This window comes from Salvia hispanica, chromosome 5 (genome assembly GCF_023119035.1).
Source record: "Salvia hispanica cultivar TCC Black 2014 chromosome 5, UniMelb_Shisp_WGS_1.0, whole genome shotgun sequence".
Taxonomy (NCBI): Eukaryota; Viridiplantae; Streptophyta; class Magnoliopsida; order Lamiales; family Lamiaceae; genus Salvia; species Salvia hispanica.
Window position 1 is genome coordinate 5,710,295 of NC_062969.1, and position 20,337 is coordinate 5,730,631.

General features: G+C 35.5%; 3 protein-coding genes across 3 annotated transcripts; 2 read left to right on the forward strand and 1 right to left on the reverse strand.

The window, feature by feature from the left end:
- Positions 1-20: 20 nt before the first annotated feature.
- On the reverse strand, positions 21-6,085 carry LOC125187995 (ubiquitin carboxyl-terminal hydrolase 23-like). The gene is made up of 10 exons (XM_048084708.1): positions 5,618-6,085; positions 4,449-4,563; positions 4,208-4,318; positions 3,560-3,732; positions 3,127-3,453; positions 2,551-2,676; positions 1,763-2,365; positions 867-1,626; positions 683-776; positions 21-481 (listed from the first exon to the last, which is right to left on the reverse strand). The coding sequence occupies exons 1-10, from the start codon at positions 5,897-5,899 to the stop codon at positions 322-324; spliced, it is 2,751 nt and encodes a 916-aa protein (XP_047940665.1). The 5' UTR covers positions 5,900-6,085; the 3' UTR covers positions 21-321.
- Positions 6,086-12,148: 6,063 nt separating this feature from the next.
- LOC125190183 (probable LRR receptor-like serine/threonine-protein kinase At2g24230) lies at positions 12,149-15,259 on the forward strand. The gene has a single exon (XM_048087399.1). The coding sequence runs from the start codon at positions 12,545-12,547 to the stop codon at positions 15,101-15,103; it is 2,559 nt and encodes an 852-aa protein (XP_047943356.1). The 5' UTR covers positions 12,149-12,544; the 3' UTR covers positions 15,104-15,259.
- Positions 15,260-17,191: 1,932 nt separating this feature from the next.
- Positions 17,192-19,443, forward strand: LOC125190178 (eukaryotic translation initiation factor 5A-2-like). The gene is made up of 5 exons (XM_048087394.1): positions 17,192-17,382; positions 18,368-18,490; positions 18,624-18,680; positions 18,803-18,877; positions 19,145-19,443. Exons 1-5 carry the CDS (start codon positions 17,260-17,262, stop codon positions 19,247-19,249), a joined length of 483 nt encoding a protein of 160 aa, XP_047943351.1. The 5' UTR covers positions 17,192-17,259; the 3' UTR covers positions 19,250-19,443.
- The last annotated feature ends 894 nt before the right edge of the window (positions 19,444-20,337 follow it).

A 20,337-nucleotide genomic window follows, 5' to 3' on the forward strand; every position in this document is an offset into this window, starting at 1 on the left:
ATAACATACGCAATAGTAAATGGACAGTTTGAAGCAGTAAAACATTATGCAATTGCAGGTCATGGCTAATACAAATTTCACAAACCCTATGTACCATCTTCCAGCTTCTTCTCAAAATGAAGCTGAAAGCGGAAATTAATACACCAAAACTAAATTCATAATTGACAATACAAACCAATGATAAATACAGAATTCTGGTGTTTTGAAGCTTTGTGACACCCCACCTCCACAGCAAAAATCGCTATAACTGAAATAGGACTAGACAAAAATGATGCTTCTCTCCAATGGAATGCTTAACATTCCCCCATCATCATCAACTCATCATATCCTAAATGGCTGGTTCGCACCTCTGGATCTGTCAAGCTTCGTGCTCTTTGTTTTCAATCTTTTGTTTGCAACTTCTTGGAACAAATTTGGTCCATCGTAGCTATCAATGGGGACCCTTACCTTCTTTCGCTTTCCTCTGTCGTACTCTTCGTCCCTGTAAACAACCATCACACAGTGTGCTTCAGAATTGAATAAACTTCATCTTCCATGGAAGATGCTTATATGTTTGTCATAAAAAAAAGGAAAAAAGTATTGTAGTATATAGGAAATGTGCATGTCTAAACTAGGATTTCAAGATGCTCGAACAATTGATCTTTCTTTAACAAAAACTGTCAGTAAGTATGAGGTTACTTACCACTCATCTCCAATGTAACCGATTTGGGCAGTCCCTGCTGCTTTTCTTTTAGATTTAGTAGATAGTGAAACATCAATGCCATCCCAGCGACCAACTGTAATCAGACACACAGATTTAAGATGTTTAAGAAAATAAAATAGGAATTACTATTAGTAGGTAAACGATCACAGAAACTGTTCTTTACCGGTTGTCTCTTCCAAGCCCCTTGTAAGCATGTTCATCACATCATTTTGCCTCAATTCTTTTTGGCGCTCTTCAGAGACTACAGTTCCTTGAACTGTTGGGTGCTTTGTATCAGGTTGCTTTTCAGCAGAACCTGTGGATCCATTGAGAAGAATCCTCTCTTTAAAATCCTTATCAATAGCAACACTTGACATGCCATTATCACCACTAGTGTTTTTTACGCTTGAGTTCTGGTTTTGGCCATCTGAAACACATTTGGCTTTATTTTCCCGAGAGCATGTGGATTGGTCAACAGCTGAAGGCATTGATTCTACGGGCGCAGATTGCCCTAGCTTTGATGGTAAGCCGTTTTCAACCAACATATCCTCCTGATCAGGAGACTTCTCCTGCATAGAACTGTGCTTTTTCTTCAGTTTCTTCTTGTGCTTTTTCCTTCGTAAGCAAAGGCCGGCACCTAATATAATGTTGGAGCTGAGTGATGTGGTGACTGCCTGATACTTAAAGAGCTTCCTCTTAACTTTAATGTCCCGCCTTTTCTTCTTAGTTTTCCCAGGCTCGAGAGGCTCTGTGGTGGCTGATGGTAAGTCTGATAACTTGGACTGCACATCTATTCTTTGCCCATTTTTGACAGTCATCTCAGTATTTGGAACAACAGTCTTCATGGAGGAAGCTTCAATGCAAGAGGTGTGTCCCTGTCCATCACGAATGTTTTTCTCCGGTTTGCCAATTGCTCCCATGAGCATGCTCCTCCCATTAGCATTCTGAATTGATGAAAGAAGCAATAATAAGCATTGTCCCCCCATATATCAAAAGAACGAAAGAAATCAAAAAATGCAAAAGAGGAACAGTGTATACAATAATGCTAATAGCCTAGCAGGCTATATACAAGAAAAATACCGTTTCAGAAATGGGGCCATCCATTTTGCTTTTTTCTCCAGATAACCTTCTGAGCACAGCACTGTCCGGTGCCTTCTCAGCTGATTCGCTAGGTTTTTCCTTGTCACTCTCCTTGTAGCTTGATGGCATGGCAACAGACAATACAGCAGAATTTGTATTATGCTTTTCTACGGTACTCAACGTGTTCGCTGCAACATGACCTCCATTTGAAGCACCACCAGAGCCATTTACGCTTGAATTTAATTCCATTGCAGAATCTTCCTTCTGCGGAGCCTTTAATTGTTGCACCATCGATTTACACTTGGCATTTCTCGCAAGATCCTGATGCTCAACTGTCAATTTTTCCTTAGGTAGAGCAGTCATTGGTGCATCCCTCCGTGATAAAGCTGCAGAACCATTTATCTTTCTCTCATTTGAACCATTAACGATTTTCTCTTTTATTTCCAAGTTCAATTTCGAATATGCTGCATTTCCAATGGCATTCATGTTATTTTTCTGAAGGGCATTAGCATGATTATTTGTTCCAACATTTTTCCTATCACGAACATAGAACAGCATATAGGCTTTCTGTTCCAAAACTTTCCTCTCATTCACTTGAACAACCTGTTAAGGCCAAAATGATGGTAATGTGAATTAATTGTCAACCCACAACTGAAATAATTTTGCAAGTAGAAATGAAAGAGGTTTATGTTTGAACCACATTACAGGCTTACCGCAGAAGCGCACAAGCATTTTAACTGAAGACTTATGAAGATCCCTACATTAAAGTAACAATTATTTTTGCATACCTGATTGTCATCAAGGGAATACCACATGCCACTTGATGTGCGAACAAAGCAGTAATAATGGCCAGAATGAGTGCTCCAACCATAATGAACAAGAACTCCATAGAGAGTGTATTTTAGATCCCCATCCTGAAGTCACATTAAAGAAAAACATAAATATCATATAGTACAAGACTAATCAGTGATCATAATTCTGAACAAGCAAGCATGCAGGTATCAAGCCAGGATTTCCAGGGTAGATTGGTGGCAAGTTGTACCTGTGGTACCCCATAAGACTGTTGCTGAAAGCATGTCGGAAAATATGACAAAAATAACAAATCGAAGCCATTTACAAGAAATGGACAGAATGAGGGGGGGGGGAGGAAAATGAGGACAAAAAAACAAGTTCTTTATAGCCAAACAAGGACGAAGATGATGATAAACAGCTGTATACAACTGAAGTCTCTACAAAGACAAGACACAAACAGGAGGATAAGCAGAAGGTTCATGAGCAGGGCAGTAGTAGGATCACTATTCACTAGAATAACAAAAAGGATATCAGATTGGTCGCAAACTATTAAAAACAAGAGTAGAACTTACATAGGAGCCAGTGACGAAAGGTTTCATGTCCAAGGTAGGTTCAAAAGTAACTTTTTTATCAACTTTTTGGCCAGGAGCATGTGAACTAAAACGCTTCAGGTGAACAGCAAGTACTTGAGGTGCCTTGTGAACTGTTAGCTGCTTGGAGGCCTTTACTTTCTGCTTACATTGATCACACTGATATTCCCTGGCACCTCCATCTAACAGTTCTTTGGTTGTGAAATGAGAAAGTGCTTTATACAATGAATCTGCTCTATTGATTTCTAGACTTAGATCCAAGAATGGATCGAATTTGTTAGAGCAGTAGGAGCATTGTGTGCATTTCACCTAGAAAATGGCAAACTATAATTAGCACATAGTATATGAGAAAACAAAAGCACTTAGAGCCTCCACTTCAGACAACAAGAAATAGTGAATCCGTCAAAAAAATTACCTGACTACGCAGACGACCACCAAATATCTTGTGGACCAAACTTTTCTCATAAGCACTGGGAGATTCACTAGGCACTCCAGATGGTAAGCAGCACTTATGCATTGATTCAAGCAAATTCACCATATACTCATGAGCATCTTCTTGTCTGGCATTTCGAAAGCTCCGAGATATGCCTAATATTTTAATTAAGAACTTTAACAGAGCAAAGAGATCAACATGTCTATGATTACGTGCGGCTCTAAATGACTACCTACACATGAGATACTTCAAGAACTGAGCAATATCATCAGGAGGAACTGGGAAAAATGATGCTAGAGATGTAAGCAAGATTAAAGTGCTAGGTTAACAGAAGAGAGAAGTGGTAAACAAATATTACAGTAAAGACCAAAGAAAGAAATCATTGAGCTTAACTTAAATAGATAACACTTAACAAACAGAGAGAAGCCAGTGAACATCTTAATGGTCAAAAGTGCATAACCAATCAAAGAATTTTCATTATATAGTTTTTTAAATAATATTAAAATTGAAAGTATATAATTAGTGACCAGAGAGAATGTGAAGTAAGGATAGGTGAAAAGTAAGAGTTGGTAGAGTGACTGCAATTTTTAATCCGAAACTAATCCAAGGCACATCTCTTTGATAGGATACATCTTAAGTTCGAAACAAGATCCTTAGGCTCTAGAATCCTCCCACTTGACTGCAGAGCTCGGCTAACATGTTTCTGGATAGCACATAATGCACAGAACCCCGCAGTGCGACCTTGATAAATTACAGATGGTCAGAATATATGTGCTAGAAAATGTATGTTACAAAAATATCTGCCCGGTCCTTTTTAAAAATCAGATAAGAAACCAATAAGAGATAAAATGATTAAACGAAAAAGACTCACAAGAATTTTGATGCTTCCCACTTTGAAGATAGGCAGCTAGTGGTGCAGTATAGGTCAGACATTGCAGTACTGAATTAAGGAAACAGGTGTTTCCAAGGTTACGCAAACCTGCACCCTGAAATAGAAGTTTGAGCCTTTTTACATGCTATGTGACTCCTTAAAAAAGAATTCAAATCAAAATATCATTTCATCAAAACCATTCAGTAGATATCTCATCCATAAATGCCACTGAATGGGAATGGAATGGAGATTGAAATTTTAACAAAAGAAGCTGAAACAGAACTAACCACCAAGTGTACAAGTCAAACTGGCAGATGAAGCAGGACCTAGTTACTTTCATTAATGTTGGTCATTATGTTCTTTCTTTAGGAACTTAATTTCAATCGTTACATTTGAGAGGGCCAGTCTTACAGGTATATTAAGTTTTGAAATGCATGATAAGGGCCAGTCTTGCAGGTATATCAAGTTTTGAAATGCATTATCATGCATTTCAAAAACTCATCATAAATTAGAAGAAGCAAAATGGAGCCTATGATATATGTGCATTTAAAATTTTAAAGGGAGGGCATTCTCCCACTCCCCACAAAGTGAAGTTTGTAGGAGCATTACTATGCATGACTGCTAGTCTCCTACTTTGCAAGAAGAATCCGTTTTAGGGTGATCTTAAAAGCATTGCTCTAGTATACTTAGAGCAATCATGTGGAGGCAAAATACATTCTTAAACGAAAATAGCCAGAAGAAGTCACAGGCATGGTGTGATGGGATGAAAATATGCAGTAGGTTTCATGCAACAGTGGAAAAAGAATTCAACTGCAAACATGTAAAATCTCCTTTCTCCAATTGGCAGTGAATATGAATTTTCCACATCACTGGAGCAAGGTATCCTGCATTTAGATTTCTATCTCATCCCATCCCAACACACCAAATTACTGCCATCTTTTAATAAAAATAGCCCCAAAAAAATGAAATTTTAAATAAAATAAAACTTGAAATAACAGTTCATCAAAAACAGAGACCGGAAATACTTCACAAATCCATAATAAATTAAGGAAAAAGCAAACAAAGAAACACCTTTACTGAAATCAATGAAGCTAAAACCAATTAACGTTGAAAAAAAAGTAGCCATAATTTAGTAAATTCAAGCATGAATAAAATATTTCTAAACTCACAATTCTGCGAAATGTAATCTCGAAGCTGAGCTCGGGATCCAACCCGGCCTCTGAATGCTCCGAGGATTTTTCGGTTTTTTTCCCCAAACCGGAAGCCTTGAGCGGTCCGGATGTAGGGTTGAGCGTTACTAGCTTAAACCCATTGCTGCTTTCATTTCCGAAGCCATTGAAATGCTTCCTCGCCAGGTGGAACTCAATTCTCCTGTGAAACAGAGCCGAATCGGACTCTGGTTGGAGGTTCCCCGCCCCGTTCATGATGGTCGGCGCCGCCGTCTCCGCCATGTATAAATCTGAGCGCTCCAAAAACCCTCGTCTGAGCTCACAAACACATAAACACGCAAAAATTTATGTATTTGGATTGAGATTTCGTGGAGATTTGCACGCACTCTGCTGTGAAAGTGCGTTTGAATGAATCAGAAAGAAAGACGGTGATGATTTCGGCGGCCGCTTATAAAACCCTACATACACACAAATAGAATACACACGGAGTTGGATGGAATAATTTGATATGGGATTTAATCGTATGCGGCGAGGTTTATGTTATGGAAGACAGGTCGTCGGCTTCGTTGACATTTTAAATTGCCAAGACTTTGCTATAATTGTTGTCTTATAAATTTTGAATTGATTTCTATAAATAATATTGTTACAGATAACTATATGTAAATTTCGTAAGTACGAGTACGAGCATCAGCAGTGGGGCGCCCTATACTTCGCAATGTCAGCCTTTTATCCTCCTACCTATTCACTTGCAGTGGGGTGCCCTATAGCCCATTCTATAGTATTTTATTTATATTTTGCATTTATTTTACTTTATTAGTATTTGAATATAAATAAAGTTGCAATTTAAGACTACAAAATTTAAAAACTTCATTTTATTGAGAAAGTTGAAAGCGTACAATGCAAAATACCTAAAAAAAACTACAATTTCAATGGCAGTTATGTGCCCAAATTTCTTCAACCATGTCGGACATGAATTGAGTAATGGTATAAAAAATTAAATGAGAAATGAGGTATATATAGAGAAGAAAATATAAAACAAAAAAAACAAAAAAAAAATCAAAAATGCGTTGCATCGGGCGTGTCGGTCGGGTGCGGCGGGGCTACAGTGGCGCCCTATAGGCACGCCCGATGGCATTAGGGCGCGGAGGATGGTTCAGGCTTCGGGTGGAGGCCTGCAGTGGTGCCCTAAGGTGCGCCTGATGCATCGGACAGGCTATAGGGCGCTCCACTATGGATGCTCTGATATTTTATGAGTAATTAATATTCTAACCTCTATATATCAACTTATCAAGCGAAGAGGAATAGCATGATAAAATCTAAATTCACTTATGTATGATTTTATCTACAGCATAACTAAATGTAATAACAATTTCACAAGTACTAGTAATATTTCATTGGCCATGTTGTTATTTTAAATGTAAAAAGCTATAGCTTATTCAAATAAAAAAATGATTTATGTCAATGGCTCCATTTACTAATAAATTATAGTAGTAGTATTGTTTTAAAGTATAGTATAATGGTATAATGGTTTTATTTAAATAATAATAAAAGGATTTTTAACAATAACAAATGTACTTCTAAATATTTTGTTGAATACGTGTCTAAATCATTAGTTTTTCATACGTATGACAAAGATCTTTTATCTTTTGATTAATTGACAATAAAATTCTTTATAAAATGTTTTGATAGTCATGTCTTTCCACGTTTCTAATTGAATCTATATTTAAGTGTGTGAGGTCGGGAGATGCGAATCGACATACATTGAACACATTTTTTCTTTCTAAATGAATATCACATCTAAACGAGTTAGAATCCATAAGTATAGTTGTAGATTTTGTGTTCCAGAATGAATTGATCAGATTGTAACTTATGCATTTGTGATGACAAATTCTACAAATACAAATCAGTTATAATTGTAGTACTCAATTAGAAATGGGCTCTACATTTGGAATTCAATTAATAACTTGGTTAGTTAATATGGGCTGTGGTTTAGCTATGCATTATGGCCTTATGGCCTTATGGGCTTCTATACATATTCTACTACCTATTTGCATAGTCATGTTAAAAAATGTTATAAATACAAGTTATTATTACTGGTATTAAATTAGATTTTTTAATCTAAAATATCGTCCAATGCCACGTAAAATTGAAATGATTCAACTGTATATAGTTAGTAATTTTACTTGTCACGTAATATAAAATTGAATGAATTCTCATTCAATGATCCAGCTTTGTTGTCATAGTTTTGGCTGGATGGTAGTACATAGTTTTATTGTTAAATGTAGATTTGAATAGGATAGTAGTGTGGATGAAGCCATCCTCCACCATAAATGCAAATCATTAATCTCTCATACTTGCTTTGTTTTCAACCTGTCATTATTGGAATGCCGCTGCATCATATCCATGCGCCAATTATGCTGTTTATTCAACAAAAATTATACTAGTAGCTTTTAATTATTTATTTATTTGGGTATTTAAGGTTGTACATTATTTTTACTAGTGTTAACCCACGTGCGATGCACGAAGGAATATTTTTTCATCATACAATTTTAAATTGTTAATTGATTAAATAAAATAAGAAACAATATAACTATATAAGATTTAAAAATATAAATATATACTATATAATAACAAATCAATAATTTTATACTCCTCCATTCATTTTTACACCTAAAAACATAAAATTAAACATATTCAAAATGGAATCAAGACAAACACAATTATTTGCACAACGATGAAGAGAGTATATCAAGTATTGACACTTTTGAAAAATATGTTTAAAACAATCTTTCATATCTTTCTACTAAAAAAATGTAAATCACACTTTTAACAAAATAATGAATCGATAACTCATAATATTCAAACCGTCAAAATTATGACCATAAAAAAAAATCTGAATGATAAAGTACACAAAAATAACATTACCTTAATGGGATGAATTGACATTATTACATTATGACTGTTTAAATGTTGGACATTTGTCTTTATTAAACGTGACTTGTTGAAACATGAAACATCTATACTATTTTTTACGCTACTTTATAATTCTCAAAATACTGCAACTTTTTTTTTTGTAAAAATATATTTAATTACTGAGCATGTTCACCTATAGATAAGATAATTAGATTCTCCATATAAAATCAGTTGTATCCCATGACAATTAAGTGATAATCCTAACTTCAAAGTATTAGTAAATCAAAATTTGGTAGTAGACTATTTTATTTTATTTGAACAACTAAAAGTTTGATCAACTCGATTTTGCTAGGCTTAATTATCTCATTGCAAATATACATATATACGTATATATACATGAATTTATTAATTCATCATAAGTGATCAAATATTATTTTTTGTGACACCACTTAATAAAATAGCGCCATTGACAATGTGAATATACAAAAATAATAAATTGTGAAAAGATGAAGATAGATATTAATATATGTTTCAATTTAAGGATATTACAAATCCTCCCTCTCCAAGAATTGTAGTAAGAAATATTGTGATAGAATTCTTAAACCATATATACATGTGGTACTCTAACTATTGCAATCAAAGAAAAAACAAAACAATAAATGTAATGGAAAGTGAAAATTATAAAATAAACATAACTATTAAGTTTAGTCGAGAAAAATCATCTTCCCGCAAGACAAATTACATCATGGTTAGTGCTCTCGGATTGACATATCATCTCCAAAGATGAATACACTTTTTCCTAACGTATATTGCATCTCAAATCCGCTAGACACGATGAACTTGATGGGGCTCCAAAAATTGAGCAATACAATGTTCCTAAAATGTATAATAAAATGTTGAGAACTTAAAAGAGAATAGAGAATGTTTTTATTGGTGTGTAATTCATCCACGATGCAATGTCTTTTATAGGCACAAATGTAGAACATTAGTGATCATAGAATTAAAATATTATAAATTATAAAATTAAGACATGGAGGTTACAAATATTAATTTATGATTTAATGCGTAAACATGAATCTGCTAGCAGTCGCTATTTAGTGAGATGCACGACCTATGAATTAAGTTTGTATTTGAAAGTTTTATGCATTTGATAGAAATCGTGTACAACCCTCAAGAGGTATAATTATTCCACCAATCAATGGCAATATTAATGTCCGTAAATATAAATTTGAACCGTTTCATTTTTTATATTAATAATGACATATTTTATAAACATTCAAATTCATCACATAACTTGTAAATATTTCAAAATGAGTCCAAAACTGGGCTTTTATATATGTATAGATTTTAATGCACAGGCGTGGTAGTTTCAGAATTAAAGAAAAATGTGGCTGAAATAATTGCATCATATGTATGACCGAGGACCAAATTTACCTAAATACTAGTACTAGTAATTTAAAAGGCCATTGAACATTAAAATTATAAACTATTTGTGTTAACATATTTAATATACTATATTGACAGAATGTTCCTCAATCCTAAATTTGGATAGCTATTTTTATTTTTTCAATATTAAAAATAAAAAATAAAATTACACATTGCAATTTATAGACTATTAGATCTAAAACTTTTATATTCTAAAATTAATTATAATTAGTAATTAAGATTTGAGTTAACAATTCAATCACGTTCACACTCCTCAGCAGCTATAAAATATGTATCAATTACTATTCATGTGAATAGATTAATATCATGGCATTAACTCCAAACACTTGATTATAAAATGACAAAAGTGACAAAATATCAGAAATATGGACCATTAGAGACGTAGACAAGAGTGGTCCATTTTGTTTACCTGCCTGCTGCTACACATTAATGTACGTAAATTTTTTTGTAACTTTTTTATCTTAAGAATTTCTATCAATAAATTTTTTTTTTCTCTTTGCATAATACAGTAATTTCAACATGTTCAATTTCGTAGATTAAAAACGTCCTACTAGTACCACTTTATTACATTGCTTAATTAGGTCATATTGATTTGAACTTCAAACGGAATGAAAATATACCATGAGCGAATGTGAGCAGATTAAAATTATTTTTATTGATAAAAATAGTACTCCAATACAACCAAACTTCCTAAATATATCTCAATCATTCACGGTGTTTTATGTTTTACTCCAATAAACAAAAATAAGCTGACTTCTATTTTAACGTAATCTAGATAACTAGAGCAATTGGAGTCCTACGATTTTACATAACCAATACATTATTTTCTAGAATATGACTCATAGATGAAAGCAGACAAATAAAACTTCTAACTTCTATTAATATGTAGACTTTACCACGATTACTTTATTCCAATAAAAATTAAGTTTTAGTTTTTTATATAGTTATAACAACACTAATTGTAGGATTAGAATAAATAATACGCGACATTTTATTCCTTTTTGGTAATATTGTACATTTTCACGTGCTGATTATATACAGCAATAAATTAATATAGTGGGCATGGAATTTGGTGAAAAATCATATATAGTGGAGAATAATCTAATAACCTTTCTTTTTACCAACTTGTGGGTTGAAAATTGGAAGCATAAGAAACGAATTCAAAAAAGTAGGATTCCATTGCCCAAACAATATGTGGGCGGTGAAGAAAAGTTAATACTCCATCTTTTCAAAATTATACAATCCATTTTCTAGCCCAAATTTATATTACTGCTAACTTGATATATATGGGATATAGTAAAATAATTTTTAGTATGAAAGTATTTTTTATAAAACACTGAAAAATTGAGACCATAAATTATGACTAACTTGTATATATTGAAATTTGTGAATATTACACTATATAATTGTATAATACTATATTTATGCATAGTTTAATTATGCAAAATCAAGAAAGAAAATCAGACATCAATGGCGATGATCATCCACCACCCATAATCATTAAAACCAGAATGATTTAACTTGTATTTTGTTTATTATTGTGTTTGTTAAAGCTTGGGGGAGAGCAAATCATGAAAGCCACACCTAAACGATATCATTGAAATTCCCAACTCTATAATTTACATGATCGATTACTAGTGGTAAAAAAAATCCTTAAAAAAATTATTTACATGATAAATATAATTTGGTTACTCGAAACTATATATTGATCCAAATTCCAATACTCCACTATTAGAGATTTGGTTAATTACTAATAAAAATCCTTAAAATTTTTATTTATATGATGAATGTCACGAGGTTACTTCAAATTATAATGATCCAATTCTATTTGAGAATAATTAAAACTAATCTTATACATATGCCACTTTTTTCGAGTTATACATTGCATCAATTACACCCAACCAACCAAAATCATAGTAGTACAGTATGAAATTATTTTATGCCGCTGCAATTGCAATTGTGTTACTCTCGCATACAAGTCACAAACAAGACTCACAAAACACACAGGGTAAAAATAGAGAGAGATGTTTTTTTTTGGGCGAGAGATGGAGAAAGATTAAATGATGTAAATAAAGAAGGTAATACTGTAGACCCACAAGCTTTTTCTCATTTAAAAGGTCTCCGATTGCAGCAAGGAGAAACGGTATTCTAGTGTTGTGTGTGTGTGGTAAAGACCAAAACTTTTTTCTCGAGTTTAGTTGTTTACTTTTCTTGGCATCATTAGTACATGCACAAGTCCACTTAATAGTCTTCTCTCTCCCTCTCTCCACATTCAAGAAATTTTTAGAAAATCTCTTCCAATATTCTGGATGATGGTGTAGAGCTGTAGAAGCACCTCTCAATCTTGCAGTCTTCACTTCTGAGACCACTTTGGTGTTTTCTTGAAGCCTCACGTTTCAGAGGGCTACGGCGGCGGCGGCCTGTATACTAAATCATCTGTGTTGGTTGATGAGGCATTAATGGTGCAATAGTTGTAGTCTTGAAGGGTTTTGGAGGGGTAGGTAGTTGGTAAAAACAAAAAAAAATTCAATCTTGTTACAGTTTTTCTCTGTTTAGACCAAATTAGATATGGGTTTGGGGTATTATGGCTCCCTTATGCTTCTTGCATTGCTATTCAGGCCTTTTGTCTGCCAAGAACCTAACCCAGATGAATCTTTTGTCCTAGAATTCTTTCACAAGATGAGCCAAAATACAAACTTTTCTGGCCCATTCTGTTCTTGGAGGGGAGTAATTTGTGATAGTCATGGTGGGAATGTTGTGAAATTGGAGGTTTCAGGTTTTGGTTTATCTGGTGCAATCCCAGATTCCACCATTGGTAAACTCACAAAGCTTGAATCTTTGGATCTCAGCAACAACTATATCACAGCCTTACCTGATGATTTCTGGGATTTGGGCTCTCTCAAGAATCTCAACCTCTCACATAACCAAATTTCTGGGGTGTTACCTAGTAACATAGGCAACTTTGGCCAGCTCCAAAGCTTAGACCTTTCTTTCAACAAATTATCTGGGAGCATCCCTGAAGCAGTCAGCTCACTTCCCACCTTGCAATCCCTCAACCTAAGCCGAAACATGCTCGAATCAAGAATCCCTTTGGGGATTCTGCAATGCAAATCTTTGTTCTCCATCGATCTTTCAGCAAACAAGCTGAATGGCTCTCTTCCTACTGGCTTTGGTGCTGCATTGCCTCAGCTGAGGTTCTTGAATCTTGCTGGGAACAGCGTTTTAGGCCGGGATTTGGATTTTGCAGGGATGAAATCGATTAAGGTTCTTAACATTTCAGGCAATCTGTTTAAGGGCCCTGTCGTTGGTGTTTTTGTAGGGCCATTGGAGGTGATTGATCTGAGCAGGAACCAGTTTCATGGCCACATTGCTCAGGTAAATTTCAGCTCCACCTTCAATTGGTCGAATTTGCTGCATTTGGATGTATCTGAGAACGCGTTTAGTGGGTGGTTTTCGACTGGTTTAAGCCGTGCTGTGAATCTTAGACACCTTAATCTTGCACACAATAGGTTTAGAGAGCAAGAGTTCTTGCAAGTTGATATGCTTTCTGGTTTAGAATATCTGAATTTATCAGCAACTAATTTGATTGGTGAGATTCCTAGTGATATCTCTCATTTGAGTAGTTTGAGGATTCTTGATCTATCCAAGAACAATCTTAGCAGCCCAATACCTCGAACTATTGCAATGAATCTTCGTGTTCTTGATCTTTCTTACAACAAGCTAGTAGGAGGGATCCCATTGATGCTCATGCAAGAACTCCATGAGTTGGAGAGGTTCAACCTCTCTTACAACAACCTTAGCTTTTGTGGGTCACAGTTCTCCTCCGAGATTCTCCAAAGTGCGTTTATTGGATCAGTAGACAGCTGCCCTATAGCTGCCAATCCAGCCTTCTTCAAGAAGGACTCTCCAAAGCATAGAGGGCTAAAGCTCGAGGTGGCTCTAACCCTCTCGATGGTTTTAGTGCTCGTGGGGCTGCTCTTTTTGGCATTTGGGTGTCGAAGCAAGACCTCAATGTGGGCAGCGAAGCAGAGTTCAAGTAAGGAAGAGCTCACTATCTCGGGCCCCTTCTCGTTCCACACGGATTCGACTACTTGGGTGGCTGATGTGAAGCAAGCCACAACGGTGCCTGTGGTGATCTTTCAGAAGCCATTGCTCAACTTCACATTCGCGGACCTCCTGTCTGCAACGTCTCATTTTGATCGAGATACATTGTTAGCTGAGGGGAGGTTCGGCCCTGTGTACCGTGGCGTGTTGCTAGGAGGCATTCATGTTGCTGTCAAGGTCTTGGTCCATGGATCGACAATGACAGACGAGGAAGCTGCCAGAGAGCTCGAGTATCTTGGCCGTATCAAGCATCCAAACCTTGTTCCTCTAACCGGATATTGCTTGGCCGGGGAGCAGAGGATAGCCATCTACGATTACATGGAAAACGGAAACCTACATAACTTGCTATACGATCTGCCCCTAGGCGTGCAGGTCACGGAGGACTGGAGCACTGATACTTGGGAAGACGAGAATCATGGGATACGGAATGCTGGCTCAGGAGGCTTGCTCACGAGTTGGGGATTCAGGCACAAGATCGCGCTTGGCACTGCTCGTGCGCTTGCATTCCTTCACCACGGCTGCTCGCCTCCCATCATCCACAGAGATGTGAAGGCCAGCAGTGTTTATCTGGACTTTGAGTTGGAGCCAAGGCTCTCCGACTTCGGACTAGCTAAGATATTCGGGGATGGCCTTGACGACGAGGTTGCTCGCGGATCACCAGGATACGTGCCTCCCGAGTTTCTTCAGCCAGAAAGTGGCTCTCCGAAAGCCCCCACCCCAAAATCTGATGTGTATGGATTCGGAGTGATACTCTTCGAGCTCATCACCGGGAAAAAGCCAGTTGGAGACGAGTATTCGGACGAGAAGGAAGCAAACCTAGTGACTTGGGTGCGAGGGCTGGTGAGGAGGAGCCAGGGGTTGCGAGCCATCGATCCAAACATCCGTGGGACTGGGCCAGACAAGCAGATAGTCGAGGCCTTAAAGATCGGATACCTATGCACGGCCGATGCTCCTTCGAAGCGGCCGAGCATGCATCAAGTGGTGGGACTGCTCAAGGATCTTGAACCAGTTACACAAGAATGAAGAGAAAAATAGTCGGTACATTTAAGCCTTTAGCCTTGTTCTTGTTCTTGTATTTTCCTTCAATGATCTACTTAGTTTTGTTTGTGACTTAATTGTCTATGTTTCTCTTGGTTACAATGTCCATTTTATATACAAATGCTTTGTTCATTCAATTTCTTACAATACAACTACTATTTGTTTTGGGAGTGCTGCCAAAATGTGATTTTCACTATGAATATTTTTTTTACAATTATAATGAATGGTTATATTTGTAGGAGTACAACACTATACAATGGAGGGAGATAGGATAGGACCACTAAAGGATATTTGTATCTTTGTGTGAGTGAGACAACTAGCTAACTAACAAATATTAGTGACAAAATTTCTTGGAAATTTACCTAGGAAAATGAAAGTGATAAAAATATTAGAAAAACCATTCGAGTTCAGGGCCAAACCTAAGGTTCATGTGTTCACACAATTTTAGTAGACTAGCGCCACCATGCAATATCCTCATGTGAATTAATTATGGTGATTGTGAATTGATCAAATGTGGGGATTAGGTTCCTATCTATGTAATGATGAAATGACATTACTAAATATAATAACATATGATTGCTGCTAAGACCAGCTTTGATAAAGTATCAAAGTTGTTTAAAAGTGGCAAAAATGGCTGAGGCGATTGATAAAGTTTAAGCTTCAAATACAATCTTACAACTTCCCCCACTACCAAAGGTAATTATGCATCATTATGAAAAAGGAGTCTTAAATCTATAGTTTTATATAAAGTTACGAATATATTCAACAATCATATGGAAAAAGAAGATTATAGTATGGGCTTATTAACTACCAACAGCTTTCTATTGGGCTTATTAACTAGTACTAATATGGGCTTCACCCAATCGATAAACGGGTGGCTAAGCCCATTGGACACTACGTATTGTAAATCAACAATATGATCAATTAATATGGAGTACTACTTTTTAAAAAAATTTACTCGACTCAATAAAATTCCAAGTAAGCCGTTTCGATTTGATTTTAGATATGTTGAATTGAAGTTTGGTCAATTTCTATTTCTTAAATATCTCAAAACTTTAAATAAATTTGACTTTATTAATTTAAATAATTTTACACGTCAAATTAAATCTCTTTATACTAAAATATCGAATTAAATCTCTTTATACTGAAAGATTGAATTAAATAAAGTAATATTTTCAGAAATCGAATAAAATACTACTAGTATATCGTAATAGTTTGTACTTTATAATTAAAAAGTGAATTTACTGATGTTTAAGTAATTAAGTTATAGCTTTTGCTCTTGTGGAGATTGGTTAAACAATGGAAAATATTGATTTTTGTTTTACTCCATATCCATGAGCATTTATATAAATAAATTTTTATTTTAAATCATACTAATAAAAAAAAGTGACATTTATTGTTAATTTGTAAACTACTAAGGGGTGTTCGGTTGACAAAAATTAAATATGTACTCCCTCCGTCCAAAGGTATTAGACCAACTTTCCTTTTTGGGATGTCCCAACATATTAGACTCATTTTCTTTTTTAGCAAAAAACATCTATCTTATTTTATTCTCTACCTACTTTTTTCTCTCTTCTCTCCCCTACTTTTTCACTCTCTCATACTTTACTCTCTCCACTTTAATTATTTAAAAATCAATTCCTTAAATCATGTGCCCAAAAGAAGTGAGTCTAATACTCCGGGACGGAGGGAGTATCATGTTTGGTTCATAAGATTAACCCCCTCAACTTAATCCTAGATGGATAGTCTCATGATAATTAGTCATAGCCTCCCTGTCCAACTAAAATAATCCAACAACTTAATTCTAGATGGATAATCTCATGATTATTAGTCATGACAACCGAATGTCACGTAATAGTGTATAAATGAAAAAAAATTGATATTGTTATTATCAAATTAATTATATAAAAATATGTAACGAAGGCGAATTAGTAATGGCATGATAAATTAATAGTAATAGAATTGATTTAATGGAAATAATCCAATCCGATTTTATGCTTGAGGAGTACATCCAGCCAAAAAAGAATAATTAAGATTCTAGCACATCACATATTCAAGAAAACGAATAAAAAATCAGTGTGATATTATCTCAAAAAAGTCTTTTCTGGAAACAGTGAAACAAGGTTGAGAGAGAGAAAAAAATGTCGGACGAGGAGCATCAGTTTGAGTCCAAGGCAGATGCCGGTGCCTCCAAGACTTACCCTCAGCAAGCTGGAACCATCCGCAAAAATGGCCACCTAGTCATCAAAGGGAGGCCTTGCAAGGTTGGATTTCATTTTTGTTTTGTTTTGTTTTTGTATCAGATTTGATTTACAGATTAGGTTTTTTTTTGTATATGTTTATGTTGCTCAATTCGAACTGGTTGTTACTGATTTGATCAGATCTCGTGTGCTATTGCGTTTTTTGCCTATTGCATGATGCCTTAGACGTCTGTTTTCGTTGATTTTTTTTTTAATTTAGTACTACTGATATTCTGTCAATTGTGTTTCCATGAATTGTTTTTTTTACCGATTCAGTACTATGTCTTTTTGTCGTTATTTGGGAATCGATGCTGTTGAATTTGCTTAATTTCTTGATTTAGGGCTAGAAAATACTGTTCACTTATCTTTTTGGAGTTTGCTCTTCAAAGTTTGTGATTTATTGTAATTGCTTCTTCAAAAACTTCATTGTCGAAATTCCTCAGATGGATTTAGTATTTAAAGGAATACTTCCACTTGCTTGATAGATTTTCTAGGGCTGTGAGGTGCTTGTTTGTATGTTTTGGGAGGTAGAAATTTGTAGCATTTCATTTTGTTTAGGTTCTTTGGGGATCAAACAATTTCAGTGATATGAACCAAACATTTTGTATGCTACTACTATAATTCTTGCCCCTGCCCCCAAATTCTTATAAAAACACGATATGCTTTGCTAAAGCTATCTAGCATATTCATATGTGTAGTCACGAATGAGTTCATGGATTGCGTTAAAAAGCAAATTTTAAAATGTATGTACATGAAATCATTTTTAGTAGCACTTAAATGTATTGTCGGGTTTTAATAAGGAGTACAAGCAACCTGTGTTTGACACTGCAGATATTAAATGAGCATTTTCTAGTCTTATATACAAATGCTTCTGCAGCTGATGCCTGCTATTCTTAGTTATTATTATACGGAGTAGTGTTTTAGTATGGTGTGAGTTTCTTAATTAAACGACCATCTGTTATTCTGGAAATCTCCAAATGAGACTCTGACTGTCATTTTACTTGAATAGGTCGTTGAAGTCTCTACCTCAAAGACCGGCAAGCACGGACACGCCAAGTGTCACTTTGTGGCAATTGACATATTTAATGGCAAAAAGCTTGAAGATATTGTGCCATCATCTCACAACTGTGATGTAAAGTGGTTTTGTTCTTTTATTGTTTCTCAATCCGTCATTGTTACTCTTACCATTGACCATACCTCGCCTTTTGGTTTCATACAAAATAAATTTTGTTAATCTTGATTACTGGTCTGCTGTCTCTTCTCAGGTGCCTCATGTCAACCGTACTGATTATCAACTGATTGACATCTCTGAAGATGGTTTTGTAAGCTACCTATGCTATCCATATTGCCTTACATATCATATCTTTGATAGTACTATTTGTTTAGAAAACAGAGACATTCTACAGCTAGCTCAAGTCCGTAATTGAGATTTTGTGATTCACAGGTTTCTCTTTTGACTGAAAATGGCAACACTAAAGATGATCTTAGGCTTCCAACTGATGAGACTCTGCTTGGCCAGGTGAGCAAATTGTATTTACTTAATGGGGTGTTTATTTTGGGTGATAGGTTAGATTGACAGTACGAATGATTGAGTATTTGAAGCATTGCATAATCAACAAGCTCAAAATTGTGTCCCAATGGAAGCACCCTTTTGCTCTGCTAATTAGCAAATTCACTCATTTAGATCTCAACTTATGGCCTTAGGCAAATGCTTAAACCTTAAAGCATGGAGCTTTGGTTCATTTTTCTTTCTTTCTCTAATTATTTTGGCGGCAACCTCGTGCAGATTAAAAGTGGGTTCGAGGAAGGAAAGGACCTTGTGGTGTCAGTCATGTCTGCAATGGGCGAAGAGCAGATCTGCGGCCTGAAAGATATCGGCCCCAAGAACTAGATCTGTTGCTTGTTATTGCCATATATTGAGACAAACTCCAATATTTCCTATTATGGGTGTGGAATGTGTATTTCATAAACTTTTATTTGTCTTTGTTGATGGGTGAAACTGAAACGGTGATTATGTTGAACTTGAAGCACATATTTAAGCTTATATAGATACCTATGCGGCTATGCCTATGGTATTTCGTTTTATTTTGTGTATTTCTCTATGCCTGGATATGCTGAAGTTGGCACTGCTGCGATGCAATTTAGTGATGTGATTGATTGTTAGGTGTTTTTAGGGAAATATTTGTAGATTGCTCAAAACCTTTGGAATCTTGAATACCCTTTTCAGTTTTCACTAAGGCTTGTTTGCTTTGAGATAGATGGAAAAATATCAGAACATAATTTCATAATTCAACTATAATTTCATAATGACATGTCTCACACGCGGATTGCTTTAGAATGGATTGGGCACCTACATTATGAAGTTCACTAGAGCAAATTGCTCAAGTTGTCTTAGAGCACTCCCAATGGCACTCCCTTATTTCTCCTTTATTTCTCCCTAACTCCTGCCACATCAGCACATCAGCATCACATTTTATCCCCAGTTTTTAGCCAACTGCTACATTGGTTTCTCCCTTATTTCTCCCTAACTCAACATTTCATTTTTACATCATTATTTTTTATATTATTTAATTTTCCCTACAAATGTATTTAATAAATAGACTAATAATGAACAATTCATCGTTGTATTAATCATTGGAAAATATAATACAACGAGAAAAAAAAAACTACAAATAAAAAACGCAAATAAACAAAGATTTAAAAAAAAAAAAAAACTAAGACGGAGGGGCCGGAGGGGCGTCGGGATCGAGGCCCATCGTAATCTGCAGGCTTTGGATGCATTTCCAGAGGGCCGCCTTTCCCCTTACCCTTACCCTTACCCGAGCGGGAATTTTTCTTCCAAAAGCTCATAATTTTTGGAAGATTGATGAAGATTGAAGATTGGGAGAAGAGATTGAAAATGGAGAGAATGAAGATTGTGGGTGATGAATGGAGGAAGTGGAGGAAATATTTATAGGGGTGGTATGTAAAAATAGCCGT